Source organism: Equus quagga, chromosome 2 (assembly GCF_021613505.1).
Source record: "Equus quagga isolate Etosha38 chromosome 2, UCLA_HA_Equagga_1.0, whole genome shotgun sequence".
In the NCBI taxonomy this organism is placed as follows: Eukaryota; Metazoa; Chordata; class Mammalia; order Perissodactyla; family Equidae; genus Equus; species Equus quagga.
The window spans coordinates 145597467-145614690 of NC_060268.1; the positions used below are offsets into that span (position 1 = coordinate 145597467).

Below are 17224 nucleotides of genomic sequence, written 5' to 3' on the forward strand. Positions count from 1 at the left end.
ATGGACCTTAAGGGCATTATGCTACGTGAAATAAGTCAGACAGAGAAGGGTAAATATTGTATTATCTCACTTATGTGTGGAATCAAAAAACGTCAAACACAAAGAAACAGAACAGAATGGTGATTGCCGAGGGCTGAGGGGTGGTGGAAATGGGGAGGCGTTGATCAAAGGGTACAAACTTTCAGTTATAGGATGAATGAGTTCTGGGGATTTAATGTACAGCACGTGATTGTAGTTAACAATACTGTATTGTGTACTTGAATATTGCTACTAGAGTAGAGCTTTAATGTTCCCACCATAACAACAACAACAAATAATGATTATATGAGTTGAAAGATGTGTTAACCTCATTTTTGGTAAACATTTCACAATATATACATGTAGCAAATCATCACATTGTACACCTTAAACTTACACAATGTTATATGTCAATTATATCTCAAAGCTGGGGAAAAATTGAGAAAAGCGGGAGATTGCTAGTCAGGTTAATTATAACATTTTTCACTATTTTGTCTGAAGTATCAGGATTGCTTCCAAGTAGGCATAGAATCTAGCACTCCATTAATGAGGAACTTGGCTAAAACCGTCACCACAATTAAGATACAGAGCTGTCCATTACCACAAAAATTCCCCTCATGCTATTCATTTATAGTCGGCAACCATCTCCACCACTCCCCAAGTTAGGATACTTGAGGTGAGGAGTTTATTCTGGGTTATCTCGGTGGGCCCAATGTAACCACAAGGTTCTTAAAGAGGAAGGCAAGAAGGTCAAAGTCAGAAAAAGGAAATATGACAACAGAACAACCAGAAGTTAGAGGGATGTGCTAGGAGCCAAGGAATGCAGGCAGCCTCTAGAAGTTGGAAAAGGCAAGAAAACAGATTCTCCCTTGAAGTCTCCAGAAAGAATGCAGTCCTACCAGCACCTTGATTTTAAGCCAAATTTGTGGCAATTTGTTACAGTGGCAATAGGAAACTAATACAGAGACTAACTCTCACACCACGTGATTCATTATTATTTAATACTGTGGCCATGTATCAGCTAAATCTTCCACAGCCTCAGTGAGGTATACCCTACACTTAGGGAAACTCTGCCTAATAAACTCCACTAGGTCATCAGGGAAAATGGTAGCCTTCCATTAAAGCAACTGCAGGAGAATTTAGACTCGAGGCAGTGAAGCTGGTCGCTAAGATGATGGCTGATTATAGGGGAAGCTCTGTGTGGTTGTTGTCCTGCTTCCTCCTCTAGTTCAACCTTCCTTTATACTGTAGCATCCAAGCTGAGGAAACATCATTCCTAAATCAGCCCTCCCTCAGCAAGTGGGCTCTGCACTCAGGTAGGTCACAGCTATGGTTCTTTCTGCTTCTAAATTGCATTGCCTTGCTCTTAGGTTAAAATAAGCTTGGGAATATTTTCTTAAGTTAATGAAAAGACTTATTGTGTTTTTGTGTAATTGCAAAAATAAAATCTGTTTATTATAGACATTTTAAAAAATAAAGAGAATCTAACAAAGAAAATAATAAACAACTAATAATTCTTTGCACTTTGTTAATATTTTGATAGATTTTTCTCTGCTCCTATTCCTATACATGTCCATTTATAACTTAAAAAATATTCAATAAATACTATTTAGTAGCCTTCATTTTCCCTGTTAAAACATGTTATGAACACTTTTGCTTTACCTATAATATATGTACACAATATATTTGTAATGACTAAATAGTGTTCTGTTGTAAGGATGAACTGGAATTTATATAACCATTTCACTCATATAGCTGTTTGTGGTGTTTCAAATTTTTCACTTTGTTCTTTGTAAATATTTTTTTACTTATAAATGATGGCTCCTAGAAATAAATTTCTGAATTCAGAATATTTAATTTTTTTATACATATGACTAAATTTCCCAATAAGAGAGTTTACAATGAGAAAAAGGAATAGTTTTAAAAGGAATTAATTGCAAGTTTGAGTGAATAAAAAAGAAGGAAATAAGTAGTAACATTATTTGCAAAAGAGGAAGAAGAATCTATTTCATATTTTATGTGTTAAGCAAGAGAATATGCTTGGCTTTCTCTCGACCATCTATTGGAGGAAGAAGAGGACAGAAGGAGACGCTCTGGAAATCAAGTAACTTCTTAAAAGGGAAAAAAAAGGGAAGGAAACTTTTTCCTAGGAGTATTTTGATGAATTTATAAATTCTTCTAGTGTCGATGTTTGCAGGTTGCAGAAATGTGTAGCAGATGGACAATCCTCATTATGGCAGAATGTGGAAGATCTTCTCTAAGTCTTTGCCTATTTCAGAGAAGTTTCATGGTATCTACTCAGCCAACAACAGATTTGATGATTTAATCAATACAACAATCAAGTTGTGTGGCCTCAAAGTAAATTTCTGCTTTGGCAGAATTGTTAGACAGATTGTCAGAGGGGGAAGTTCCAAATTACTCACACGCTACAAAGCCCATGCAGCCAGAGCAGCTGAGCACCACGCCAGGCAGCTTTGCCTAAACCGCACCCTGCAAACTCCAACTGCTAAACAGCGGGGTCTGTTGTCGGGGTCGCCTGTTCCAAGCTCCTTATGTGTTTTCACTGAATCATGAGGTAGAAAATTTCCAAGTAAACAACTTTATTTTCAGCCTCCACCTCAAGCCTGCAAATTGATATTGACCCTAATAATAACAACAACAATAAATGGCAACAGCATATTAAGTAGCTTCAAGGTGCTGGGCACTATGCTGTGTGCCTCAAACACATGTTTCACTCAGGCTTTACAACAGTGCTGCAAGGAAAGTGCTATTGTTATTATCAATTTATAGGTAAGAAAAGGGAAAATCAGAAAATTGTCCAAGAGCCCACAGCTGGTGAAGGGCAGAGTTGGGATTTGAACCCATGTCTGTCAGATTCCATGGTTCTCTATTGGCTCCAGGAGGTGGAACTCCATTCCAGGTGTCCTGTAGCTTGAGGCTTCTGTTGGTATTCCCAGCCTCCTTCCATAACTAAACTACTCATCTGCATGCTTACCCCCTTAATGGCCCTGGGAAAAATTTTAAAGGGACCCAATGACAGCTCGAGTCCTTTATGATCCTCAGTTGTTCCATCCTTCATTAGGTATACTACAAGGTTGAAAGAGCAAGGAAAAGAATTTTCTTCTTCCGTATCTTTAATGGCATCATTTTAAAATTGTTTATGAAGTTTATGGATTTGTTTGTTGTTTGCTTTTAGCTATTTTGTTTGGTCTCTATTAACGTGATTAAGGATAGGCTGAATATTCCCTTTTGGAAAGTTATACCGAGTATATCACAGACTATCAAGTAAACATCTCAGGGCAGGAACCCTTGGGGAGAACCTTCAGGAAATGATATATGTCAACATTAGTTACAGGACAAGGTAGGTGCCCAGATGCTGTGTTCTGGAAGTGGAGAGAATCCCAAAAAAGATTGCATAGAAAGGGGAGGCAACCTCTGATTACAGAGACATTTACCATTTAATTACTTTAAAGGATGACAGTGGATGTTGCGAGAATGTCCCCTGAATGCCAGTGAGGCTCTAGAAGGCGCTTCTCTTTATCCTGCTTCCTGTCTTCTCTTCATGCCCACTGCCCTTTGCCTGCCTTAGTCCCCATCATCCTGAAGATGATCTTAACCTTTTAGACAAGTTGTTTCCCTCTTCTGGGCCAGAGCTTCCTCGTCTGTAAAATAAACTAGCTGATCTGCCAGATCTTTGTCAGCCTCAGTATGTTATACAGTAGAACCCCCTTATTTGCTGAGGATACATTCCAAGACCCCCAGCAGATACCTGAAACCACAGATATTACTGAACCCTATATATACTACACCTTTCCTATATTGTCCATACATATTTGAGGTGCAACAGCAAAACTAGCACAGCTTTCTTTTTCCCTTTTCACAATTTCACAGATAGAAGATTCGTTCTTACCAGAGATCTTAACAACCTCAGCATATGATTTTTTCTTTCCTTGTTAAGTCGAGAACTTTTACCTCGTCACTTACAGGAAGCACTTTACAGCTTCTCTTTGGCATATCTGAATTGCCAGCCTCACAACTCTTGTGCTTTGGGGCCATTATTAAGTAAAATAAGGGTTACTTGAGCACAAGCACTGCAATATCACGACAGTCAATGAGAAGGTTACTAAGTCACTAACAGGCGAGGAGTGTATACAGTGTGGATATGCTGGACAAAGGGATGATTCATGTCCCGAGTGGGACAGAGTGAGACAGCACAAGATATCATCATGGTACTCAGAACAGGGTGCAATTTAAAGGTTATGAATTGTTTATTACTTGAATTTTCAATTTAATATTTTCAGACTACTAATAGCTGAGGGTAACTGAAATCGAGGGAAGTGAAACCGTGGATGAGGGGGAACCATTGCACTCCTATAAATGTGATCACTTTAAAAATCAGGGCAGGATGAAAGCAGAGTTAATCAGCCATGCACTCCTGCACCCCATCAGCCAGGGATATTCCAGTGTCTGCCATGTTAGTGTCTTTGGGTGACCCCTCCTGTGGTGTAGTGCCTCTCTCCCTTCATAAGGATTTGAGGTGACTCCTGCTATCTCTGTCTGACCCTAGATCCTCAATTTGGATCCACCCAGCCTGACTCTCCCCTCAAGCTCCAGGACTAAAATAAGCCCCAGCTGTTTCTCTACTGCCTACATCAAAATTTCCAAAATCTCAAAGGGTGACAACATAAGCAGATATTTTCTAATTTTTAGAAGAAATTTTTAGATATAATGTCAGAGGAGAGAGAGATAATAGAAACCATCTTCCCCAGTGATTTTAAAACATTTTTAGAAGGAAAAAATATTTTCAAACAAAAAATATTATACAAGGCTCCCACATAGATAAAATAAATGAGTAGCAAATGGCTAGTATAAATTTATCCTATAAAATTCAAATTTATAACCTTCACTCGTTATGAAGCGATAAGGATGAAGCTGCTTTGGAGACCCCGAGAATTAGAAATTATTACAAGCACCAGTACTCTGGTTCTATCAGTATCAACTTACACATTAGGGGTCTAATTGTTTAGCTTTTTGATATAATGAAAGCTCCAGAAAAGTAATTGAAGTCATAGTTGTTTTTGAATAAGAAGCCCTTCTACAGAAACTAGGATTCCACAAACCACTGTTTGAAAACTATTTATGTGATTCTAAATGAGTTTTATAGAGTCCAAGGCCTAGAATGGGGAAGTGGCTTTCCTACAGTCAAACAACTTGCTACCAAAGGACTCCTGATCCTGACTCCTGCTCCAGTGCTCCTTCCACTTGACTTGAATGCCTCATTAACCAAGTTCTTTTTTTATTAGTGGAACTTCAGTTCTTATGACAAAACGAAGTAAAGAAATTTCTCATAATTAGGGGAAGGAAGATGTTTGGAAACAAAGAAATAGATTTAGGGAGCTTCTAAATGACTTAACTAGCTTCTTGGGTAATTTAATCATATTTCTGATTGCTATTGGGTTTACTTGTCTGCATAAATTTGCTCACAATTCTTAGGTAGCTTTAAGTTCAACCTTTACACTTCTTCACCTGCTGGTTTACAACGGATCTAAACGTTCTGAGGCCCTCCCTTTCTCCAATGCTATTCTCACATTGCCTTAAGCCTGCAGTCACTAGCCCAGCCTCACTGCTCCAGAAACCAGGAATTCCGGAGCTGGGCTTCAGAAGGAGGCGAGAGCTGATACTCAGTCCAGGGCTATCTGGAGACAGAGGCAACTTTGATGCCCCAATCTTCCTTTTTGTGTACTATGCACGTGAAGAAATATCCCTCCTTTGGCCCAATGTCACATTTCCAGCCAGGTTTCATGTCACCTAGATGACAGATTGACTATATACAGATGTCACCAAATCCTTAGGGATTTATCATTAGCGGTCATAGAAATGAGTCACCTGCGTGTGTATTTCTTCAACCCCTGTGTTTCCTCATACATGTTTAAACCTCCAAGAGGTCATGGTTATCATGAATCATCATTTTACTACATTTTTGATGCTGATGAATACGAGGAAAGCTTTAACCCTAAAAGCCCCTCTTATTTCACTGTCTGGGATTAAACTCCTCTCTGAGGAAGGAGCCAACCTGGAGCAATTTGCCTCACAGGGGTTAGAGCTCCTCTCCCTGCAGGCAAGCTGTCTGTGAGTGTGCACGCAGTGGGCCCCCAGCCCAGCTCATCCTCAGAATCATTTGATTCACTTGGTAAAAATACAAATTCCCGGGTCCAAAACCTGAAGACTCAGCTTTAATTGGTCTAGGGTGGGAACAGGAATCAGTTTCATCAATCAGATGATTCATGGTCTGATTTTCTTGAATATGAGAGGTAAAGTCAGGTTTGAAAACTTTGGCCCTACCAGGCCTAAATAAAGCCACTGCTTTGAAAAGAAGACACAGTTCGTATGTGCATTTGTCGTCCAGAGGATTAAACAATCTGTTCTAGATTTGGTGAGAATAAAATATTTCAGTCATGGAGAATAGGAAGCATCTCACAGAAATTACAATGAGAAAAGGTCACATTTGTTCTCACCCGGAAAACAGACAGCTACTAAATCATGATGACAACCTCAATATGCAAACAACTTCTGAAGGATTTATCAACAGATACAAAAAAGTCAATAATTTTTTTTCTTTTTTTTTTGGAGGAAGATTAGCCCTGAGCTAACATCTGCTGCCAATCCTCCTCTTTTTGCTGAGGAAGACTGGCCCTGAGCTAACATCCGTGCCTATCTTCCTCTACTTTATATGTGGGACACCTGCCACAACAGCATAGCTTGCCACGCAGTACCATGTCTGCAACTGAGATCCAAACCGGCAAACCCCAGGCCGCCAAAGCGGAATGTGCACACTTAAACTCTGCGCCACTGGGCCGGGCCCAGTAATATTAACTACCAATTTAAAAAACACATTCATCTACGTTTTCTGAGGAGGACATATTTTTTATCAGGCCTATATTCATGTACTGGGATGACTCTAGGCCAAGATTTCTGAATCTCACCACTAACACTTGGGGTCGGGAAATTCTTTGTTGTGGGGGCTGTCCTGTGCATTGTAGGATGTTTAGCAGCATCCCTGACCTCCAGAACTAGAGGTCAGTAGCATTCCCCTGGTGGTGACAACCAAATGTCTTCAGACATTGCTGAAAGTTCCCTGGGGAACAAAATCTCTCCCTGTTGAGAATATTGCTCTAGGAAAATCGTGTAAGCTCTCTGGGGCTTCAGGACTTTGTAATATTAGATGAAAGAGTAAACGTAGCATTCATAGCAGTGGAATCAGAAAAGACTACATAATAAGTGATACTAGTAAAATTAAATAACTACATAGAAAAAAATAATCTAGATTCAAGACCTACCCAAACTGAAAACAAATTTCAAATGGTCTAGAGTTCTAAATGAAAAAACTTGCAAAAATATTTTAAAAATATATAGAATATACTTTTACAACCTTGGTGTAAAGAAAATCTGCCTAGAAACACTTAGAAAACCCAGAAGCTAAAAGTGAAAACTTCAAGAGACTTAACTGCGTAACATTTTAATACTTCTGTGTGGTGAAATAATAACTAAAGAAAGACACTATAATCAAAATTTTAAAAAGAGAAAGAGAAAATATGCATAACAAACTGAAGATCAACATCCATAAAAAGCCTTACAAATCATTTAAAAAAATTCAGAGAAAACAGGATAAAAATTTGAAAAGGAAATTCATAAAAGAAAATCAAATAGCCAAAAACACATAAAAAATTTCTCAATTTCATTATAACTCAGGGAAATGCAAACTAAAATTACAATGAGATACCATCTTGATCCCAATCAGATTGGCAAAATCGGGAAGATGTATGAAATACAGAACTAACAAAAGAATATGTGGAGAAACAATCGTGCTCACGCCATATTATGAGAACCTAGATTGGTTCAATCTTTTGGTGGCAATTTAGAAGTAGCTTAAATGAAAACATGGACTGTATACCCTTTGATCCAGTATTACACATCAATATATCTATCCTATAAAAATACTCTCATATATGCACACAATATGTATATACAAGGGGAATTGCTATGGTATTGTTTGTAACAACTAAACATTGCAAACCAAGTAAAGGCCATCAACAAGAAATGGTTGGTCCATCATCATATCTTGATTTGTACAATGTGCCTTTATGTAGTAGTTAAATAGAATGAGATAGATTTAAAATATTGAGATGGAAAGGCGTTTTATGCTACAGAAAGTTTCAAAGCTACATATAAATATGTAAATATACACATATATTTTATGTAAATAATTTTTTTACTCATGTAAATAAAGTTACATGTTTGTCTGTATATGCATAAGTACCTGTATATGAAAACAAACAAACAGTGTCTCAAAGGATATACATCAAACTACCAATAGAAATTAATTCCAGGAAGAAATGTAGGATGTACATCTCCTTCTATGTACTCCACAGTGTTTGAAGTTTCACCACCAATATGTATTCTATGTGTTATATAATATTTAAATAAAAGTAGGGAAGTTGAACCAAATGATTTCAGGAGTCTGACTTGAGCTCTAACAAACTATGATGTGATTAATCCTGGTTTCGAAATAATCTGAAATCTTAAGCAGGCAAGCTTGCGTCCATATCATGGAATCCTTCAAGAACAAAAAGAAAAAGAGAAAGGAATGACTATTCTTTAAGCACCCTCTATGTGCTTATTCCATTTGTATACATTTTCCCATTTATCCTGATAGTATCTTAATTTTACTGAGGCTCTAAGATCACAGGGCCAGTAAGTGATGGAGTCAGGATTCACACTTGGACCCGTCTGCAGGGGACATGATCACTGCTCTCTACACCAGATGTTTCATAGTTTCACTAGTTTGTGGACAAACTCTGGTTTATCTTATAAATGTGAGGTCAGACGGCAGAGGGCCATGGTGGAGGAGCAATGGTCCAGTAGCATAACCATCATGACCTGCATGAAGTAAAACTGCCGGCATGTGTTCAGTGCTCTGCACCAGGCACTGCACTCGTATCTCACTTAACCCTCAGAACCCACAGAAGTGCTAGGAGCATGGTACCATTACTGTTCACACGTTACAAATGAGGACACTGAGAATAACCGCACAAAAAGGAAAGGAAGACAGGTGCACTTTGCCTGCTTCATCCCATCCCCCAGGCCAGCATTGCTCAGTGTCAATAGGGAACTCCCCAGCTAGAAAGAATTCCCTTTGCTGCAAAGGAAGAGCAAGGTAACTGATGAGCTTCCCCAACATTTCAGAGCACCACATGAAAGATCTCTTTCAGTGTCACCACACCCAGGTTGGCAAAGCTGAGACATATAGAGACAGTTGGGAACACAGAAGAGCAGGGGCTACCAGGAACAGCTCCATAGTCAGTTCCTAGTGACCTGCTCTGCAGACAAACCCAGCAACTTTCACCTTTGAAGAAACCAACAGCCAGCACAGACACCCTGCAGGTTTCACCAGCTTTCACTCCACAGATATTCATGTTCACTAACACTAGCCACCTGAGTCATCCCCGCTCTCTCCCCGCTTGTCACATCAGCAGCCAGCCCAGGCCTCTGCAGCTGCATGGGTGCAAGACACCAGATTAGATCCTTGTGGCTGACCCTCACTGCCATGCACACACGTAGGGCAGGTCCCTCCAGCTATGTACTTGCCCACCACCAGCCTGACACCAGTCACTGACCACCACTGAGGTGCACACACCCAGGGGGAGACTTGGCAGCCACAGGAGAGCACAAGGATAGCCAAAGCCCCCACAGCTGCCAGTGTGCCCACAGTTGGGCCCGGCCCTTGCTGCCTGCCCTAGCCCCCACTGCTATGGATGTGTCTACAATCAGCCCCTGTCACTACATAGGCACCTGCAGCTAGCCCCCACAGCTGAATGTGTGCACAACACTGGCTCCAGCTTCCACTGTTGCCTATCCTGATCCTTAGCTTCTGGACCTAGAGGCACTACGAAGGACTTAAAAAGCCCCTACAGCCACCGCAAACCCCTGCAGCACTCCTCAAGGACCACATAATTGCCAAAGCTCTGGACTCCAGCAGCTTAAGCCAGAGACATCTCTCCCCTCTGGACCTGGTGCTGCCACGAATCCCTGCACTTGGAGCTGTGCACCTCCAGACCTGGGGTCATAGCATGCTCCAATGTGCCCCCATCCACAGATGCAAAGCTTTCTTTACTGAAATTAGTCCATAAAGTCTGGAAGAGGTGATTGCTTCTTCAAATGAACAGACACCTACAAAAGGCTATGGGTATCAAGAGGAATGAGGGAAACACGACTCCACCAAAGGAATATGGTAAACCTCCAGTAACCGGTCCCAAAGAAATGGAGATCCAGGAATTGCCCAACGAAGAATTGTAAATAATTTTTCTAAAGATACTCCAAGACTTACAAGAGAACACAGATAAACAATTTGATGGTATCAGAAAAACAATACAAGAATAAAATAAGAAGTTCAACAAAAAGATGAAAACACAAAAATGAGTCAAATTGAAATTTTAGAGCTAAAGAATGCAATGACCAAACTGAAGAATTCAATAGAGAGTTTCAACATCAGACTCGAACAAACAAAAGAATGAATCAGTGAGCTTGAAGATGGATCAAATAAAACTATCCAATCAGAGGAGCAAAAAACAAAAAAGATTGAAAAGGAGGAAAGGAAGCCAAGCCTATCAGACTTATAGGACACAATTAATACAAACAATGGACATATCACTAGAGTCCAGAAGGAGAAGAGAGGGAGAAAGGAGGAGAAAACTTATTTAAAGAAATAATGGTGGAGATTTTCCCAAATCTGGAGAAAGATTTGGACATCCAAGTTCATGAAGCTAATGGGACACTCCTAAATTTCAACTCAAAATGATCTTCTCCAAGACACATTATAAGACAAACAGAGAATTTTAAAAGTTGAAAGAGAAAAAAAACTCTCTCATATAGGAGAACCCACATAAGGCTATCAGTGGACATCTTAGAAGAGATTTTGCAGGCCAGGAGATAATCGAATGATATATTCAAAGTGTTGAAAGAAAGAAATTGCCAACCAAGAATACTTTACCCCAGAAAATTTTCCTTTAGAAATGAAGGTGAGATAGAGACTTTCTCTAACAAACAAAAACTGAGGGAGTTTATCATCATTAGACTTGCCTTACAAGAAATGCTGAAAGAAGTTCTTTAAGCTGAAACAAAATGGAGATAATTAATAACATGAAAACATATGAAAATATACAGCACACTGGTAAAGGCTAAGTATACAGTCAGATTCAGAATACTCTAATACTGTAATACGGTGGTGTGTTAACTACTTCACTCTAGTATAAAGGTTAAAGGAAGAAAGTATTAAATTTAGCTATAGCTATAATAATTTATTAATGAATACACAATATAAAAAGATGTAAAGTGTGACATCAAAAGCATAAACAGAGAGTGAGTAAAAGAGTAGAGTTACATGCAATCAAAGTTAAATTATCATCAGTGTAAAACAGACTGTTATATCTATAAGGTGTTTTATGTAAGCCTTGTGGTAACCACAAAGCAAAAACCTGCAATAAAAGAGGTAAAGAGAAGGGAATCAAAGCATACCACTACAGAAGTTTGTAAATTCACAAAGGAAGTCTCAAGAAAGCAAGAAAAGAACAAGGGAACTACAAAATTGGCAGAAAACAATTAACAAAATGGCAATAGTAAGTCCCTACATATGGATAATTACTCCAAATGTAAACAAATTGAATTCTGCAATCAAAAGACATAGGGTATCTGGCTGGATTTAAAAAAAGACTCAATCATATGCTGCTTCCAAGAGACTTACTTCAGGTTTAAGGACACTCCTAGGCTCAAAGTGAAGGGATGGGAAAAGATATTCCATGCAAGTGGAAACCAAAAGAGATCAAGAGTAGCTGTATTTCTATCAGACAAAATAGACTTTAAGCTAAAAATGGTAACAAGAGACAAAGAAGGTCATTATACGATGGTAAAGGGGTCAATTCATCCAGAAGATATAACAATTGTAAATATATATGCACCCAACATTGGAGCACCTAAATATATTAAGCAAATACTAATAGATATGAAGGGAGAAACAGACAATACAGCAAAAATAGGGGACTTCAGTATCCCACTTTCAACAATGGATAGATCATCTAGACAGAAAATCAACACAGAAATGTTGGACTTGAACCATACGTTAGACCAAATGGACCTAAGAGACATATACAGAACTTTCCATCCAATAGCAGAGGAATACACATTGCTCTCAAGTATAGACGGAACGTTCTCTAGGATAGAGCATATGATGGGTCACAAAACAAGTCTTATTGAGTTTAAGAAGATTGAAATCATACCAAGTATCTTTTCTGACCATGATAGTATGAAACTAGAAATCAATCACAGGAGGAAAGTTGGAAAATTCACAAACACTCTTCGCAATACACTCTTGAACAACCAATGCATTCAAAAAAGAAACTAAAAGGGAAATCAAAGAATATCTTGAAATAAATGAAAATGGAAACGTGATGTACTAAAACTTATGGAATGCTGCCAAAACAGTTCTGAGAGGCTATAATCCCAGCCTCAATGTTGTGCAACTTTTATTTTAAAATTTTATAGTTTTCCTTCTGTTTAAGCATAAGCATTAAGTACATTCTGTTATGTTGTTTGGCAATAATATTTAAAATATTTTCCCCAAATTTCTAAATTTTTAAATTTAACTACAACCTATTTTAGAATTTAATAACTTTATTCTAAAATAAAAGTTCATATTTTTCTTAAAAAAAAAGAACAATCACATGTTGATTAACGTAGCTGAGAGATATTGATAGGTGTCAAAATGTGAATCATAAATTTTCAGGTATGTCTGACAAACCAAAACACCATTTGCCTGAAGGCCTGGAGTCTCCTGTGAGATAACTCACGTTGAGAGAAGAAGAAGAAGGCTGTGAGTTTGACTCAGTACGAAAATTTTAGTCATTTTCTTGTAGAGTGATTCTGACAAGAGCATTGACTTGGGCTTTCAGGTAGATTTCATGGCACAGCCCCCACTGGACTCAAGGCTTCCGTTTATAAAATCTGCAAGAATTGTTTTAATAAAACTCAGTTCAACATTGGGGGAAAGCAGCACTAACTCGAGAGCCCTTCAACCTACAACACACACAGAAAAGAGGAAAATCTCTCCCAGTTTCAGAGGTTTTTTTGTTTTGCTTTTTTCCCCACTCTTTTGTTACTGGTTGTTCTGTTTTGTTTTGTTTTTGTCCTGTTTGTTTAACTGTTTCAATTTTTATAGTTTTTACACACGGTACACCTATGGTTAAAACTGTGTACTGATTCTCTATCTTTTTTCTTAGAAAGATTTTCCTTAACCTTTCTCCTACTTGACCTGTTGCTTTTATGGGATTTTGATATTATGATTTATAGATAGTGCACATTAAGGAAGACCCATTTTCTTAGTTTCAAGATATCAGAGTATTTCAGATCCTCTTTCTTTCTGTGTCGAGACAGCAAAAAGACACATTTTAAAGGGTCGCAAAGTTCCTTGATAGAAACCTCTAAAGATAAATCTCTTATGGTACACAGTTCTAAGTTGGAGGTCACAAATCCCCCATCTCTCTTTATAGTGTGATGCTTTCCATGGGCTGTGGGTTGCTACGGCAAGAAGGGCATTGTTAAAATTCTGCAATGAGGAAGAACTGTACTTATTTAACATTTGTTCAAAATGTAGCTCTTTGAGCTGGACATAGGATGTCACTTTCCTGCTTCCAAGTGACAATTGCAAGCTTATGAAGTTACCCAAGAATTTCAGAGCCAAATCGAATTCTATTTTCTCTGCATTATGCTTGCACCAAAGGAGGACAAAGCTTCTAGAAGCTGAAAAAAAGAAGAGAGGATAGTCCTAGCACCAAGAACATAAGATTCTCTCTGAACTAATCAGTTACGTTATTGCCATCGGTTCTTTCATCAACAAGTCTGTACAGTATTCACAAGTCTATTAATCCAACATGAGAGTTGATCTTACCTGAATATTTTGGAGCAAATGTGAGTAGATTATAGCTCTCAAATTTATAATGAAATCATTGAGAATTATTTTGAATTTTAAATCTAGGAGGGAACTTTTTAAAGAGACAATTCACCGGGATTGATGTAATTACTTTAGTGTGTGTGTGTGTGTGTGTGTGTGTGCGTGTGTGTATGAAAGATTGTCCCTGAGGTAATCTCTGTGCCAATCTTTCTCTGTTTTGTATGTGGGATACCACCACAGCATGGCTTTAATGAGTGGCATGTAGGTCTGCATCCAGGATCTGAATCCATGAACCCTGAGCCAGCAAAGTGGAGCATGCAAACTTAACCCCTACACCACTGGGCTGGCCCCTCATGCAATTGCTTTTGATATTAGTGAGGCTTTATTCTTGAATGGGGAAGAGGATATTGAAATGTTACATTTTCTTTTTCCATGTGGTATAATACTAAACAATGAATTAAAATACCTGAATCTTAGTTCTGGCCTTGCCACTGTCTAGCTAGGTAAGTCATTTAACATGTCTTCACACAACAGCTGAATAATATTTTCTTTTCTGGCTATATAACATCTTAAAATCTTAAAAAGTCAACAGTGGGAACTAAAGTTCTTTTCTAAAATCTCATTTTTGCGTAACTTCAGAATGAGTTCAATGGATCCTAGGATGTGGGACTCTGCAGAGCGTGAGACAAGTGCTTCCTCTGCTCTTCTAAAGTAGGTCAATTTGCTCCTCCTTAGCATGCGTCAGCTCAACAATGGTGGGAATGGTTGAGATTAGTTCAGATAAGAGCTGCAGGCTCGCTTCCATATACCCATGCAGCCAGCCCAGAACGGGTGAGGCTGAGACTGTGTGCAGGTACATTCTCACAGACTCATCATTCCTGTTCCAGCTTTGGCTCCTTCACCAATCATATTCCAAAAGTCTGTATATCAGTGCGGCTGCTGTTAGTTAGCTCAGTTCTGAAGACTTGATGTAAAAGTAAAGAAACATTTTACTTTAAATAATATTTGTTCTTAAATTCTAACACATTCTTTACTGAAAATGAAAATAAGCCTATCCTCCTGGCCTGCTTAAATATCAATAGGTTAAGAAATTGCTCACATTGTCACACAGTCAATTGAACTGGAACACTTAGTTTACAAAAATAATTAGGCTGCAACTCATTTCAGTTATTGCAGACAATTTGATTACCAGGCATTCATCTAATTAATCTCTCAACAATTAGCTAGTGATTACAACACAAAATGAAACCTTTTCTACATGTCTTTTAATTGAGCTAGATATAAATAATCTAAACAAGGAAGATTCATTTTCTTCCAATATTCTCACCCATCACTAAAAATACAAAACGGTCTAAAATTTTTTGAAATTTTAAATAAAAACACTTACCACTACATTGATACTTAACCAAAGGACAGTGATCCTTGAATCCCTAGGGTCTGACTGTAGAAATTTATAAATGTTTTCTGCAGATTCTATATCATCCTATCTATCAAAGAAAGACAAAAACTAGGAAAAAAAAGAAAAAGATGCTCCTTATGGTCCTTATTACCTGATGATAAAGAACAGGGGTTTTACTGGCTGTGGCCTATGCACGTAACACCAGGTTGCATCAGAGAAAGTTCGACACACCTACAAGTTAATGGATTGGTGACTATGGGTTGTGTGAGGAAGTGGAGGAGTCAGATGGTGTTGGGACATCCTAGACAGTGTTTCTACCCTACTTTGTGTTCTTTCATTCCTATCAACCAAGCTTGTTTAATTTGCTTCAGTATCTGAGGAAGGACTCACAACTGGAAAATATATGAAAGAGTTGTTAAACCTACAGATCCTTCTGACTTTAGAATTAGTTGTTATATTACCAGGAAAAAATAAATGCAGATGTTGGACCATGTCAAAAATCTTGTCAAGAGAGTGGATTGTTTCACACAGAGCGGAGATGTGGCTTCTGATTCTGGTGGTGTATTTGTTTCAAAGAAATGTGAATTCAGCACGAATGCCAACTAAAGATGTGGATCCAGAAGCATTCATGAATATTGTAAGTTGGGATTTTCCATGTTTTGGGGGAAATGAAGTTCCTTACATGTTAAAGTTTGCATCTGTGTATTAGCTGCGTTGTGTATTATACTTATATATGGTGGTGATTTTTGCTAGCAGAATATAGTCGTAAGTTAGCATATTGTACTGGAAACAAAGCTAAACTGGGTATTGGTAGACCTGGGTTCTCCGCCAACAAATTCAGTAAACTTGGGCAAATGACTTAATCCCTTTGAGCTTCAAACACAATTTAACTCTTTAAAAAAATTATTAGGTTCATTCTATGAGCAGAGAAATCCTCTCAGTATCTTGAGCCAAGCCCAGACCACTGATTATTTCCATTTTGTGAGTGCTTTGTATTCTTTTTCTACTTTCTCCCATATTGGAAAAGTGTTAGCCCTCTCTTCTTACTATTAGGAGACCCTCATCTAGCATCCTGTACCATTCTAGTCTATTCTTTTTTCCTGTTTTGGACTGGTGACTCCTTGACTGACAATAAAAGATCCTAATGAATGCTAGAGAGGGCCTTCTGTGAGTAAAATTCATAAATGATTTAACTTCTCTTTGCACATCCCAGAAAAAATTTTTTTACTTACTTTCAAATTCTTAGTTAAGTTTTAATAGTGTCTTCCATATAGTAACACTTATCCCATAGCAGACATTGTGAGGAAAGCCACAGAGATACAATTTCATTTCATCTTCATTGCCCTATGCAGTAGATACGATCATCCCCATTTTTCAAGTCAAGGAACTGAGATTAAAGAGGTTAAGCAACTTAAATTAGGCTACACCACTGATAGGTGATAGAGCTACAATTTAAATGCAGACCTGCCCAAACACAGAGTTCATAATAGAAACCACTATGCAATAAACACTTATAGCTGAGGAGAGGCTGCCCCCCAGATGAGTAAGATGACACTGTGTGATGTTCGTGTTGCACGGATTTGTCATAGATTTAACATGTCTTTATAAAGATTTAAGACCCTTTTTACAGAAGCTTCCTTGAATAGATTCTAAAACTCTAACAGGCTATAGAAATATTCTGAATCTACATGATGCCAAATAGTAGGTTTCTTTCGGCCATTCCAATGATAGTCTTTTGATGGTTCATCCAGATAGTTAACAAATTAGTGTAGATCACTAGGAGCCATTGTTCTGGCCCTGAGGCGGTC

General features: G+C 38.3%; 1 protein-coding gene across 3 annotated transcripts in view; it reads left to right on the plus strand.

The window, feature by feature from the left end:
- The first annotated feature begins 1258 nt into the window (after positions 1 to 1258).
- The window catches only part of LIPM (lipase family member M), a 36975-nt gene continuing 21009 nt past the window's right edge, over positions 1259 to 17224 (plus strand). For 2 of the 3 annotated variants that reach the window (XM_046653112.1, XM_046653113.1), the window contains exon 1: positions 15698 to 16053. In XM_046653112.1, coding sequence (XP_046509068.1) covers positions 15820 to 16053 — 234 coding nt within the window. In that variant the 5' untranslated portion in view covers positions 15698 to 15819. Of the gene's footprint in view, positions 1335 to 15697; positions 16054 to 17224 lie in introns of those variants that run through there. The other variant, XM_046653114.1, reaches the window with a different exon arrangement.